Source organism: Physeter macrocephalus, chromosome 6, assembly GCF_002837175.3.
Source record: "Physeter macrocephalus isolate SW-GA chromosome 6, ASM283717v5, whole genome shotgun sequence".
NCBI classification, from domain to species: domain Eukaryota; kingdom Metazoa; phylum Chordata; class Mammalia; order Artiodactyla; family Physeteridae; genus Physeter; species Physeter macrocephalus.
Genome location: NC_041219.1, coordinates 42,977,612 through 42,992,185, shown reverse-complemented (window position 1 = coordinate 42,992,185; position 14,574 = coordinate 42,977,612). Strand labels below are relative to the sequence as shown.

Below are 14,574 nucleotides of genomic sequence, written 5' to 3'. Positions count from 1 at the left end.
GAGGATCCCACGTGCCGCGGAGCGGCTGGGCCCGTGAGCCATGGCCGCTGAGCCTGCGCATCCGGAGCCTGTGCTCCGCGACGGGAGAGGCCACAACAGTGAGAGGCCCGTGTACCGCAAAAAAATAAAATTAAATTTAAAAAAATTGCACACTTGGTCCTGAGCCAGGTCAGCCCTAATATCTTAAAGCATTTCTGCGAAACTTCGCTTTCAAAGCCTGGCATTACTGTTCCTCCTGCCTTCCAGGGGAGTGCATTGTTGATATCCATACTTGCTGACCGGTTCACAGAGCTGGGAGAGTTGCTGAAAGTTCCTGACCCCCAGGCCTGGAGACCACAGGGCTCACAGAAACTGGTCAGAAGCTGATTCTGAGGAGCTTCTGTTCTTTCCGAGCTGCCTCCAAACTCCCATTACGGAGAGTTTTCCCCGTGCCAGACCCCACACTGGTGCTTTCATGTGTGTGACTTCCACGTATACCATCATCCCCCGGGGCTCCAGGAAGGCCGTGCCGGGACAGCATCTTAGCCCAGGGCTGTCCCACGGCAAAGCCAGCCTTGACCTCACCGCTCACCCCACGTCTTACCTGTGCCTCTTACCCGGATGGGGACAGTGTTTAAAACACCTGCCGCAGGCCTCGTTTCTAACAGCCTCAACCTCCTGTTAGAAACACGCGGGGCAGGAAAGTAGACTTCCGGGGAGCTTTCCAGAGGTTGGCTTTCTCGGAGGGGGAGCGACAGAACTCTTTCAGCGTCATGGGGCCAGGCGGGCGGCCAGGGCGGGCAGTTTGAGCTCCCGGAGGAGGGAGCAGCTGCCCCATGTCGCTGCCACCCAGGAATGTCCCTCCTCCCTGTGACGGTGGCATGGAGGGCCAGTGTTCCAGGCTTCACGCTCCTGGGAAGTGGGCAGGGCGATGGGTGGCTCTTCAGAAGCCGGGGCGGGAGGCTTTCATGTCTGCTGGAGGGTTAACCTGATGTCTCTTTTGTTTCAGACCGAGAGGACCAGTCCATTTTGTGCACGTAAGTGTTTCTGTCCGGGTGGTAGGGCCTGTGTCACCCTGATCTGTTCTCACTCTTGAAGACCCCTACCAAAACCTAGGTCGATGAGATCCATTCCCAATTCCAGCCCCTGCTGCTTCCCCCAAGGGGCAGGCTTCATGTTTGCTCCTTAGTGGCCCTGCAGCACGGATGAGCTTGATTTCATGGCCAGAGATTTAATCTCCTTCCTCAGAGGAGGCGGTGGGGATGAGGGTGGCAGTGCAGAGAGGAAAGGCAAGCGTCTTCTCAACAAGACAGGGTTGGGAGCTGCTTGGGCCCCCAGGACACGTTCACTCTGGTGCTGAACCGTGGCTTTCTTTATCTGGGCTTCTCACCTCCGTCCTCTGAACCTAACGAGGAGCTGATAAATAAACCCGTAGCCAAGGAAGTTAACGGTACGCAACATACCTTCTAGTGCAGTTTCGAGGGAACATGTATAAATGCCTTTGACCCCTGAGTCAACAGCTGCCTAAAACTGACTCCTGAGACACTTGGAAGCAAAGGCTGCCAAATGACCAGAGCAGGCAGCGGACAGAAGTTTAGTCTGGTCAGGTCTGTGGAGGGCCATGGGAAATGGCCCAAGTGAGTATTTCAGAGCTTAGCATTTGTTTGCCTGTCCCCTTTCCTGCTACTGGCTGTTGGGTCCCTCACTGGCACCCCACAGAATGGGAGACAGTAGAGCTTGTAGTGGGAAGGGGGCAGACGCCAAGGATTTGGCCACCTCTCCCCTGAGAACTTCCTTGGCTCTCCCGGCAGGGGCGAGTCTGGAGCTGGCAAGACGGAGAACACCAAGAAAGTCATTCAGTACCTGGCTCATGTGGCATCCTCACACAAGAGCAAGAAGGACCAGGTGAGTGCAGGCTTTCCTCCCCGAGGAAGAGAACTTAATGATTCGTGGTTTGGCTCAAAATGAGAGTGTTTGGAGGACTGAAGCAGAGGCCAGGCCTGCTTTCACTGAGGCTGGGAGTGGGTCTGGTGGTAGCCCGCCCGTTTCTCCCTTGACCTCCTAACTTTGAGTCGCTATGGAAACCGGAGACTGCCCGAGGTTCGCAGCTAATGCTGCGTGGCCCCCACCTCTGAGGGCGGAAGAGAGATTCCAAAACTTGGCTCTCAAGTTGATGGAGACATGAAGGATCTCGGGCAGGCCTGCACTGGAACCCCTGCTTCTGTTCCCTGCTGTTGAAGTGCCTCTGGGTGGACAGCCCCCAGCGAAGAGAGAACAGGCAGCTGGAAAGACATCTCACTTCCCTTTTTTTCCCCTCTCCCTCTTGGTGGATTGTGGTCGAACCCAGCAGTGTCCTCGCTAGGTGAGCTGCACGTTTACTGCACGTTCTACACCAGGAATGCGTGTTCTGTCCATCGTGTGCCCTTGAATTACGATTTTTTTTTCTAAGCAGCTTTTCACCCCACACACCATTGTCACTCTCTGCGTCTAGACCTCTTCTCGTAGGCTCGGCTCACTGACTGTCTTGGGAGGAGGGGCTGGGTTGTGACACACGGTGACCTCACGTGCACTCTGAAATGACAGCTCCTGCAGAATGGGGACAGGCCTCACCACCTAGCTGTTCTCAGACGTTCCGGTCAGGCCCAGAGTTCCCACGGGCACACGGCACGGAAGGCCCCGTGCAGAGCCCTGACCGAGGCACAGCGGAGTGGTCACCTGCCCTCCTGGACCCTCACACGCTCAGTGTTCTGGACCAGATGGAGATGGGTGGCTCCCGCCTGCCGCCACAGTGCCAGCCCGAAGCAGTGCCGGGAAGGCCACGCACGAGGCTTCCCCAGAGTGAGGTGTGATCAGTCTGAAGCATGCCCGTGTGGTGCTCTCTCTTTCTCTCAAGCACACACTCTTAAACTTGCCCGTGAAATCTAAGTGCCAGTGGTGTCCCCTCAAGCCGTCAGGGGGAACTGTGCCATCTGGGTGGCCCCCCACCCCCTTCCCGGGGCGCCGTGTGCAGCTTGTATAAGTAAGTAGTGGTGTGTGTCTCTTTGCATGTGGATCTGGGGTGTGTCCTGCAGAATGTCCTAGAGCACAGTCTTCTGGAATCGAACCAAAAGTAACTTTTCATGTGTCCAACTTCGCAAGGCATTCTGCATCTTTCTCCAAGAGTTATATTTAGAAACGAATGAAGTTTTCTTTTGCTCCCTCTCTCTACCCACCTCCCTCCCCCATTTTCCATTCTTTTTAGGGGACCTATTTTTAAAACAGGGCTGCGAGGTTAGGAGTTCTCTAGCTGTGGTTTTCCATCTCTGGATTTGCAGTAAAATCCATTTCCCAACTATTCACTGAATGCCTAGTATGTGCCTGGATCTCTGGAGGGTGGCCTTGGAGTCCCTGCCCTGCGGGATGGGAGGCGGTACCACAGTTAGAGAGCAGGAATGGAGACCCACGCGCCTTCCGTCTGGGGCTGCTCCAGCTGCAGGGCGGGGGAAGGCAGGCCCCCAGCACTCAGGACGGCAGGTGAGGGCTGTGGCACGTAGAGGCACACCTGTCACGTCCCCTTTCTCAGATCGCTTTGCGGGCATCCTGTCCCCGGCTCCAAGTTCAACTCGAGTGATCGAATAGGCTGCCCCTGGCTTCCCGTGACCGCTCAGGCCGTCAGTTGTAAAGGCCATTGACCAATTTGGTTGATTTCCTTGCCTGAAGCTGTATAGTGATTTCCCACACACAGCTGGGCCACGAGACACTCTTGAACTTGGTTTGCGCCCTTGTGTTCTGGGCCTGTTGCAGCAGACGCTGGGGGAGTGCGCTTCTCGCCGTGACCCAGGTGATCATCCCAAGACCGCCCGTTGGGACACCCCAGACCTTACCTTGTGGGGGACCGGGCTTTGGCCAGACGGCAGGTTGGCAAAGCAGAGCTTGGTGAAGGGACTTTCCAGGTGGACTTCCAGAGACTGAACAGTGGCCTTTCATGCTCTTCCTCTTCCTCGCTCCATTTTCTGGGTACTAGTTAGAGCCCCGGGCAGAAACTCCACCCAGTGAAGCCCTTCAGAAACCGCGTGGGTGATTCCAAACCTCATGAGCATACACTGCCTACCTCGTAATTTCACAGTATGTGGATTTCATTGAAAAATAAAGGTCTCTTCTGTGGCTTTATTGAAAAATAAAGGTCTCTTCTGTTCTCAATGAAGAGAAACCCCTAGGTTAGCCGCCACCATTGTCAGCAGGGAGCTTGGCTTGGGAATCCGAGGTGGTCGCTCTGGGGTTGGCCTGGTGGTCCCACGTTCCACGGTAGCAGCCCGTGTCCCCAACAGAGGGCTTAGCTTTGCCTCCAGGCTGGCGGCAGTCTCCGGTAGGGGCCAAGCTCCCATCTGACTGCGGGAACGGGAGTGGCTCGGCCAGCTTGGCAGCCTGGCCTATGCTTTGAGAGGATGTTGTAGTGGGTGGGTGAGCAGAGCTCATCCAAATCTGGCTCCATGGGCTTCCTTGGCCGCCTTCCCAGGCCCGCCTGAGCCTGGGGGATGGAGGCCCAGTGTCCTATGACCGCTGGTGCCAAGCACTCCCGTAGAGCCTGCCTGTGGCTCCACTGACCCTCCTCCACTTAATCTGTACGGTCCAAAAACAAGACTCCCCAGCCCTGGGAGGAGCTCTGACCGGGGCTGGCTGTGGGAAGAGGAGTGTCTGCCGGGGCCCCTTCTGGTCTCTGGTGGGCTCGGCCCGACTCCAGAGCATCCTTGGTGCTCTGAAGACAGGTCTCGTCTGCGGCAGGTGTGCCTGGGAGGCTGTAGTTCACGGCTCTCCTGGGAGCCCCTGCTACTACCCGTTCTCCTCTTCATCACAAATTACAGGCAGCCTTTATTTCTGGAAAGTCCTGGCTTGACTCCAGCCCTGCTGATAAATATAAAACCCCACCTGGCATGATGTTCTCTCTCCCTAGAGGGTGCCCAACTATTAAGGTGAACAAGAACCGTATTTTCCTCAGGCAGTGTTAGTTATTACCTGGCCTGCTGGGAGGATGAAAGGCCTGCCCGCCTGACAGGGTAGAGCCCCCAAGTGGGGCCGGGGGTGCAGGGGAGACAGGGCAGTGACTGACAGGTGTGAGGTAGAGGCCTTGAATTTGATGACCTGCTTTGCTGGCTGATGGCTGGATGACCTTGGGCAAATCATTCCCCCTCCCTCAACCTCTGTTTTCCCTTCTCTGAAATGGGGCCGCTCTGTCTTTCCTACCCTAAGTATCTTGAGGATCCAGGGTTAAGAAGGTGTAAATAAGGGGGCATTTTGTCAACCACCAGGTGTCATGAGACCCCCAAGTAGGGTTTATTGGTGTTCTTGATAAGTAATTCGGACCCCAAAGTGGGCCTTGCTGATCCCATGCTCAGACGCCTGACCTTCTGGGAGCAGGTTTCGGGGCGGGGGGAGTGGAGGACAGGGGAAATGCGGAGTTTATTAGGACACGGACGAGACGAGCTGGTGTCTTTTGTGGATCTGGTTCCCCCTCTCCTTGTCCTGTGGGAAAAAAAATTTTTTTTGTGGTCTGTCAGGTGGGGATTAGAGGCAAAGAGGACAGAGGGAGGCCAGCATACCTGGGATGGAAACTGTCCAGGGGAAGGAATGGTGCCTTCGTGTCTATTTTGGCTCACGTGCTGCTTCCCAGCACCTCCTCCAGGGTTGATCCAGGCCACTGGGCCAGGTCCCCAGAGCTAGCTGGGTGGGCTGCCTGCTTTCCTTTTTGATCACTGGTCGGTTAGCCCAGGGAAGTAAGTTCAAACCAAGCAGGGTCTCCAGATGCCTGGCGGGAAGGTCACTCTGGAGTGACACGGGGACTGCCAAGGCCGGTGTGGCCAGAGCCCATCCGGAAGCCCCCGTCCCTGGCACGTCGGATGTGTGGACACAGCTCGGCCACCTCCCCTCCGCCTGGCGGGGCAGGTCTGCCAGCCCACGCCGCTGCCTGGCCCTCACTGCCCTTCTGGGTTCCTTTCCAGGGCGAGCTGGAGCGGCAGCTGCTGCAGGCCAACCCCATCCTGGAGGCCTTTGGGAACGCCAAGACCGTCAAGAACGACAACTCCTCTAGATTCGTGAGTGCCATCGCCTTCCCACCGGCTGCTCGCGCCCCACACGCGGAGAAGGGTCGGACTTGGTGCTTCCCGGCCTGTCGCGTGCAGTAGGCTGGGTCATGCCCCTGTGTAAGGAGCTTCCTCAGCTCAGGTGGCAAAGCCAGCGAGGCAGTGGGGAGTCCCCGCCGGTCCCCTGCTTGTCCTGCTGTAACCGGCAGCCAGTTAGAATGCAGGGCCAGACCAGGCAGGAGGAACACCTCCAGATAACTTCTTCCCTCCTCCCCTCTGTGGCGGAACTTGGGCACCGCTGGGGCTGGGCCCGGCTCAGGCTTAGCCGTGTGGCCCTCTTGAGTCCTGAGCACCCGTGCAGTTGGGGTGCGGGGCCCCTGGCCGGGGACACAGGCTCAGTCTCTTGGCTTTCTGCCTCCAGGCTGTACCACTGGAGGTGGGACTGGAGGATGGGGCCTCTGACCTCTTCATCCGTCTTTCCTTAGGGCAAGTTCATTCGCATCAACTTTGATGTCAATGGCTACATTGTGGGAGCCAACATTGAGACTTGTATCCTTGTGGTTGATTGTAACACGTGTTCTGGGTCTGCGGGGGAGAGGTGTGACTTTGATGGAGAAGAAGCTGCTTCCTGATTCCAGCAGCCTCCCCTTTCCCGGCCTGTTTTGACACCTTGTCTGTGCCACCCGGAAGAGGACCAGGATAAGCTCATTGAGAACTCAGCTCAGAGCTCAGGTTTTTCTTCACGGGCGGGAAAAAGTTCAGCTTAGAATGGGATGGAACTATGGACGATCATCCAGTGTGGGTCCCAGAGGGTGGAACTGGGTGGACGCTACTTTGTTTCTCCCTGGTGTTATAGCCTGTGCTGGTGAGAGTGTTCTGAGCTCTGTTCTCTCGTGAGAAGGGGGCCCTTTAAACGGATAAGGCTCCCAAGTGTGAGGGCTGCTGTTTGCACAGGCTACACCCGTGAAGGGTAGGGCCAAGGTAGCTGGCCTTTGTTTTGTTTTGCCACTTTCTGCTGGTGAAGTTCTGTGGCTTTGGACAGGGCTGGGGGCATGTGGAGGGCCGGCTGCCTCCTCTGCAGCGAGCACGGTTCCTTAATATTTGCAAAGACCTCCTGGAGAAATCTCGTGCCATCCGCCAAGCCAAGGAAGAGCGGACCTTCCACATCTTCTACTACCTGCTGTCTGGGGCTGGGGAGCACCTCAAGAGTGAGTAGTGGGCCCACAGCCTGACACGGGGGCTCCCCCTGCTGTCGGGCCACACGCTGCAGTTAGGAAAGGAAATCTCGGCCTTTGGGTGGGCAGGAGGAGGCTGACGTCCGTTGCTGGGCCGGCCGAGGGCTTGGCCTCTGTTTCCGACCACGCCAGAGGAAGCCTGGCGGGTCACTGTGCAGCCGCGGACCTCGGGGCCCCAGTGCCCTCGGGCGGGGTGGGGTCTACGTGCGTGCCCATCTCACAGGCTGGGGAGAGTCGGCCTTTCCGGCCACTCCGCGGTTTCTGGGGTATTTCAGGGCGCTCCCCGGTCTCCCACACCTTTGAGGTCACGGTGTTGACTGGAGCCTCTGGTTCCAGCACCCCCTGACCTTCACGAAACCTTGCCCTCTGCCCCCCCACAGCTGATCTCCTGCTGGAGCCCTACAACAAATACCGCTTCCTGTCCAATGGGCACGTCACCATCCCCGGGCAGCAGGACAGGGACATGTTCCAGGAGACCATGGAGGCCATGCGGATTATGGGCATCCCAGAGGAGGAGCAGATGGGTAAGGGCCGGTCCTCCTGGGGGAGCCTGGGGAGCACTTCCTGCTGGCGCTGGCCCGTAGGGAGTCTGTAGCGGCCGGGAGGAAGGCCTTGAGTGTGTGATGGGTGGGCCCTCAGATGTGAGGCTCAGGATGATTTCTTCCCGGTCGTATTGCCTGGGGACATAGGGGAACACAGGACAGGCTACTAATTGCCCAGGGTCTGGGTCCACCACTCGTGTCTTGCCATTTGCTAAAAGTGGACTAGTCCTGCTTTGTCCGGGGCGAGTGTGGAAGGGGCTGGGGCTGGGGTCTCTGCGCTGGCCGAGCTCAGTGCGAATTCAGTGTGCAGCTTGCCTGTGTCTTCTCGTTTCTCTAGAGGGAGGGTGAGGAGGGCCTGAAGGCTCTATTTTAGGAAGACTGGGGGATGGAGAGACCGCAGCCCATTCTCTAGCGTTGGGGTCAGTCACCTTTGCTCCACAGATAGCATGTGAATGGACGGGCGTGGCTGTGTTCCAATAAAACTTTATAAAAATAGACCACGTGCCCCTGGGTAGAGGCGCAGCCTTGGTCCGGACTCGGAGGTGTCGGGGACGTTAACAGAGCTTGCATCTAAGCTGAGGTCGGCCAGAGGCCCTGGAGACATGCTTTAGGCCGAGGCTTGGCGCCCCCCACGTGGCTCGTCTTGCCTGAGGGCCTCTGGGGGGAGACACCCCACTCAGGGGCTTATCCCACCCGCCGCCTGGTCCGGACTCGGAGGTGTCGGGGACGTTAACAGAGCTTGCATCTAAGCTGAGGTCGGCCAGAGGCCCTGGAGACATGCTTTAGGCCGAGGCTTGGCGCCCCCCACGTGGCTCGTCTTGCCGCCCCCCACGTGGCTCGTCTTGCCTGAGGGCCTCTGGGGGGAGACACCCCACTCAGGGGCTTATCCCACCCGCCGCCTGGTTCTGACCCGGCTTTGATCGCACCTGAAGGCTTGCTGCGGGTCATCTCGGGGGTCCTCCAGCTTGGCAACATCGTCTTCAAGAAGGAGCGTAACACCGACCAGGCATCCATGCCCGACAACACAGGTGACCCTGTGGGCCCCTCACCTGAGGTAGCGGGGCAGGTGCCGGGGCTTGCACTGGCTTAGGAGAAAGAGTCTTGGAGGAACTCCAGACACTCCTTCCTGTCTTTTTCGTTGCCTGTGTGTTCGTGCCCGCCCGTCACCCTGTATATTTTGTGAAACACACACGAACACGACCCTGCTGCTTCTTCCCAGAGTTAGCGTCAGAATGAGTTAGAAAACCCGTGATCCTGTGGCCCAGCGTTTCCCCTCATTTGTCCTGAGACCAGACCGGTTGTCTCCGTAAAACAGTCATTTCTGCTGACACTTGCCTTGCATGTGAACTCGCGAGGACATGAAACAGTGTCGTCACCCCGGCTCCTCGGTCACCTGCCAGTCCCTTGGGTCGTTGCAGGGGACTCGTTTGAGTTAGCCTTAACATGCGCTTCTTAGGGGCTCTTGAAAAAATCTAACCCACGCGCGTGTGGATTGTCCTGTTCCGTCCCCTGTGTCTGGGGCGGCGCTGCCTCGAGTGGGTCCTGTTTGTGGGTAGGACCCTCTTTCACACTCAGGACGTGGCCAGGGACGTGCGGAGGTGCGGAGGCCAGGCCCCCGGTTAGGACCCGTGCCGCCGGCCTGTCTGAGGGGAGAGCTGGCTGTTCCGTGTGCCGTGGAGGAAGGGCTGGGGCCCGGGCTGGTTGTCCGGGAACGATCGCCCAGTAACCACAAGTTTCCCAGGTTGGGTAGAGAGACTCGTTCTCTTGGGTTTAATTAAAGCCTTTTACCCCCTTCCCTCCTTACGCTTTGAAAAACATCAGCTGCCCAAAAAGTGTCCCACCTGTTGGGTATCAACGTGACCGATTTCACCAGAGGAATCCTCACCCCTCGCATCAAGGTGGGACGGGATTACGTCCAGAAGGCTCAGACGAAGGAGCAGGTAAGCCCTCTGGCTGGGGTCGGGCCGCCTCCTTGGCAAGGGCCTCTGCGGTGGCCAGGCTGAGGCCTGCGCTGCGGCATCCTCGGCGTTCGGTACCGTCACCTGGGCTCCTCACTGGGTCCTCACAGCACCTCGGAGAGCAGGTGGTGTTACCCCCACTGAGAGCACAGGAAGCTGGGCCCAGGGTCCAGGAACATGGCCAAGGCTCCCGCCTAGGAAGGGCCACCCTCGGTGGGAACTCTGGGCTGCCACGTGCCTCTTCCCTGGACTCAATGTTGAGCTGATTGGTGGCCGAGGATGCAGGGGTATCCTGTTCCAGGATAAAGCGAAGCGAGCCCAGAGTGTTTCTGTAGCACGACTCATCCTGGTGCCAGGGCGGCGGCACCCGCCATTCTTGGAGCCCAGGCCTCGGGGCTGTCTGTCCCCCACGGGCTGTCCTGCCGCACGTGGTGAGAGCCGGGCAGGGGTCTGTGCCGCTCGCACGTGCCCGCCGCCCAGGCCCTGAGTCCCTGCCCGCAGGGCCTCTGTGGATGGTTTCTAGTTTCTCTCATGGCCTTGGCGCTGGGTGGTTTTAGGCTGCTGCTCCCGTCTCTCAAAATTACTTTGAATTCACGTTGAAGAGTTCTTTTTCCAAAGGGTGCCGTCCACTGGGCCTCCCGCTGGTGGCTGACAGCTGTTTCTGGGCAAAGCCCTCCCTCCAAAGCTGTTTTCAGAAGACAGCGGGCATGATTATGACCAACTGTTCATCTCCCTGATAATTAAAGAAGCTTATTTTCTTCATTATGAAAATACTACATGAACACTTAAGATTCAGAAAAATCAAAAAAGTCTAGAGAAGGAAGGAAAAAAAATTGCCCCAGTCCTACCCAGTGACGCTTATTGGGCAGCTTTTTCCTTCCTGCAAGGCCTTTTCATTCTTTCTTTCTTTTTTGAACGTAGTTGTCACCTTGGCTTTTCATTACGGAACTTCTTGAACGTTTGCACAATAAAGTGGAGAATAGCGCAGGGGGCCCTTGTGCCCATCACACAGGCGTCTTCAGGAGTCACTGACTCGTGGCCAAGCTTGGTTCCTGGTTAATCTGGTCGCCCTGCACCCCTAATTGTGTAACTTGAAGCAAATCTCAGACATCTTGTCGTTTCTTCTGTAGATACTTCAGTTCGTCTCCATTTATTTTAAAAAGGTCTTTGCAAATGTCTAAGTTCACTCTGCCTGTATTGTTGGATATTTAGGTTATTGCAGCTTCCTTCATTATAGGTAACACCACAGTGAACGTATTTGTGCATGAAGCTTTTTTTCCATCCTTAGGGCTGTTGGTGGGTGGGGGTGGCCCACAGGTGACATTATTGGGGCACAGGGAGTGAGGACTAAAAGGCTTCCTGTATCTGACTCCCCGCCCCCCCGGGTGTCCCCCCCACCAGGCTGACTTTGCCATTGAGGCCTTGGCCAAGGCCACCTACGAGCGCATGTTCCGCTGGCTGGTCCTGCGCATCAACAAGGCTCTGGACAAGACCAAGAGGCAGGGCGCCTCGTTCATCGGGATCCTGGACATCGCCGGCTTCGAGATCTTCGATGTGAGTTTCTCCCTCGTGCCCCCTCCCGCCTTCTGACCTTCTGAGCTGCCTTCTCCTGGGGCTGGGATCCTTTCTCCATAGCCCCACAGCAATGCGAGCCGGCCACCTCCTCGCTTGTGTGGAGACAGAAGACACCTGTTGGGCGTATTTTAAGCTTAAACAAGATGCCCTGTGGCGTGAATTGGGAGATTGGGATTGACATATATACACTAATATGTATAAAGTGGATAACTAATAAGAACCTGCTGTATAAAAAAAATAAATAAAATAAAATACAAAAATTCAAAAAAAAAAAAAAAAAGATGCCCTTTGCCAACCAGAAATGCTGGCAAGAATGATACTTTCTGGATGGGGTTCCGGGAGGCCTCATGGACGGGGGCTTTCTGTTGATTTATTGTTTATGTATTCTCCAATATTATGAGCGTTGTGACAAGATATTGTCCCTGCCCATAAAGACTGCAGGTGGGAAAGACTGATAAAGTAGATCAGCAGAGGTTCTTAACCTGGGGTCCATGGCAGATTTCAGAGGAACCATGAACATGGGTGGGGAAAAAAAATCACCTCTTTATTTTTACTAACTTTTCATTGAAATGATGCAGTTTTTTGAATTGTGGCTTGAGCAGAGTGTGCAGACCTCAGTTGCATTAACAGTGGTTGGATCTGTCACCACTAGAAATCAGACGTTTTCACGTCACAACAGTCATTGAAGAGAGATAATATCATTTACGTTCATCTCTCCTTCAAAATTCTGGAAGTTATTAAGCCCATGGCTTGTGCTTTTTAATGAAGAAGCACCGTGTATTCCTGTGTCACAATATTTTGATAATTACATTTCAACATAACTTCTTTCTTTTAGAATCTATTTTATGCGTTTAAAAACTTTATCCTGATATAAGGGACTTTACCAGGCTGCTGGCGAGGTCCGTGGCCCCCAGCAGTGCAGCCCCTGCTGCTGGGTGTGAGGAGGGGAGGCCCACAGGCGGCGGCATGGAGGGGCCCCAGGAGGTTTTCCCCAACACCTGTCCCCTTCCTTCCCAGGGGGACTTGGAGGCCGTGTAGCGGGAGGGTGGGCATCTCTGTGACCCTGTCTCCCTCTTGCAGCTGAACTCCTTCGAGCAGCTCTGCATCAACTACACCAACGAGAAGCTGCAGCAGCTCTTCAACCACACCATGTTCATCCTGGAGCAGGAGGAGTACCAGCGCGAGGGCATCGAGTGGAACTTCATCGATTTCGGCCTCGACCTGCAGCCCTGCATCGACCTCATCGAGAAGCCAGTACGAGCCACACCTGCGGGGCTTCACCCCCGCCCTCTTCGCTCTGCTCTTCTGGGGCTGGAACTACCCAGAATTCTGACATGAAACGATTTGCTTCTGCGATGATTTTTTTTTTAAATCAGTTGCATTTTCTAACAAACAAGAACCCATGTGGCTCCCAGGCCTGTCAGCCAGTCCCCACAATGTCTGAGTCTGCTCTCTGGTTTTATAAACTCAGTGTACGGAAGGCTCTTGGGGCTCTGGGATGCTTCCTCTTCCTCGGGAGGCTTGTCCTAAGTGTCACCTTTCACCATGTAGCTGTGCGGACGTGGAGGGTGAGGGAGGGGATGCGGAGGGACTCGGGCCGGCGCATCTGCTGGGGGCAGCCTCTGGATGTGGGCCGGGGGTCTGCTTGGCCCATCAAGCCCGCCAAGGGATTTCCAGTGCACTCACTGGAGAACCCTTCTGATGCATCATTTTATTAAGGTGTGTCAGCTGTAGCCTAGGCCCCAGAAGTTTCTTTTGAGCTAGAGCTCTTAAATTGAGTGCTTTCGGTAGTGCTTCTTCTTCTGTTTTTTTTTTTTTCCTCCCTGCGGGGAAGCACTGCCTACCTTCTGGAGAGATTCTGGGCTTTGGCTTCTTATGAGGGCAGGAATAGGTGGGTTTCCAGGTCGAGCTCACCTGTGCGATGCTCTGCTCCCTCCAGGCAGGCCCCCCAGGCATCCTGGCCCTGCTGGACGAGGAGTGCTGGTTCCCCAAAGCCACGGACAAGAGTTTCGTGGAGAAGGTGGTGCAGGAGCAGGGCACCCACCCCAAGTTCCAGAAGCCCAAGCAGCTGAAGGACAAAGCTGATTTCTGCATCATCCACTACGCTGGCAAGGTGAGGTGCACACACACAGGAAGGTGTCGGCCGGACCTTCGTAGGAGACTTAGAGGCGATTCTAAGACCGGGAGCCCCGAGGTGTGGGGGCGGGGCCCAGTACTCTTGTCCCGGGACTCGTCCGATAATGTGCCTGGTGCCTTCAGCGTTCACGGGACTCCCCCACCTCGCCAAGCACCATCACATGTTCCATTTTGTTAGAAGCTTGCGGCAATCCTGTAAGGTGCTCCGGCTGGTGTCCTCTTGTGTATTATTATTAGGTGCGTTTTCCAGGCGCGGAAATGAGATTTGTGCTAAAGGCGCAGGCCGTGGAGTCTATATTAGAGCTCTGCCGCTGTGTGACTTTGGGCTGGTTACCTCACTTCTCTGAGCCTTGGTTAATTCACATGGAAGGTGGAGATGACCGCCACTGAACTGGGTAACGTGGATAAAAGGAGCTTGTGAGCCCAGAGTGGGCAGTCAGTGCTCTGGGGCAGGGCCTCTCAGCCTCCACACTGCGCACTCGGGGGCCGGGTCAGTCTTTGCGGTCGGGGCCCGTCCTGTTCGTTGTAGGATGTTTAGCAGCGTCCCTGGCTTCTCCCCACCAGAGGTCAGTAGCGCCCTCCGTACTTGCCAAACCGGAAATGTCTCCAGACATCCCAGAACATCTGCCACATGGGGGTGGCACAGTCCCCGGGGTGAGAGCCACACCCTTAGATGATGGCTTTGTTATTGCCAAGACCACCAGCCAGTAAGTGGCAGAGCTGCCTTCACACCAGCTGGCACGTTCCTGAGGCTTGAACCTAACTGAACAGGGATGTCCTGAGTCTGCAGAGGTCCGTGCTTCGACTAAAGCTGGGTTTTCTCAGCAAATGGTGTTGCTTGCATGGAGTATCTAACTATTGGTTACACTCGGGTGTGTGATGAGATTTATTTATTTATTTTGGGGGGCTGTGCCGTGCGGCTTGCGGGATCTTAATTCTCCAACCAGGGATTGAACCCTGGTTGCGGGCCCCCAGCAGCGAAAGTGCCGAGTCCTAACCACTGGACCGCCAGGGAATTCCCACAAACTCCCTGTTTAAAAAACCTCTGGGGCTTCCCTGGTGGCGCAGTGGTTGAGAGTCCGCCTGCCGGTGG

General features: G+C 56.2%; 1 protein-coding gene across 1 annotated transcript in view; it reads left to right on the top strand.

Moving 5' to 3' along the window:
* The window catches only part of MYH9 (myosin heavy chain 9), a 94,552-nt gene that overhangs the window by 51,095 nt on the left and 28,883 nt on the right, over positions 1 to 14,574 (top strand). Inside the window, exons 4-14 of the mRNA XM_024127308.3 lie at positions 989 to 1,016; positions 1,791 to 1,884; positions 5,955 to 6,047; positions 6,521 to 6,584; positions 7,145 to 7,243; positions 7,651 to 7,794; positions 8,745 to 8,840; positions 9,634 to 9,752; positions 11,172 to 11,324; positions 12,426 to 12,599; positions 13,285 to 13,458. Coding sequence (XP_023983076.1) covers positions 989 to 1,016; positions 1,791 to 1,884; positions 5,955 to 6,047; positions 6,521 to 6,584; positions 7,145 to 7,243; positions 7,651 to 7,794; positions 8,745 to 8,840; positions 9,634 to 9,752; positions 11,172 to 11,324; positions 12,426 to 12,599; positions 13,285 to 13,458 — 1,238 coding nt within the window. The remainder of the gene's footprint in view (positions 1 to 988; positions 1,017 to 1,790; positions 1,885 to 5,954; positions 6,048 to 6,520; positions 6,585 to 7,144; positions 7,244 to 7,650; positions 7,795 to 8,744; positions 8,841 to 9,633; positions 9,753 to 11,171; positions 11,325 to 12,425; positions 12,600 to 13,284; positions 13,459 to 14,574) is intronic.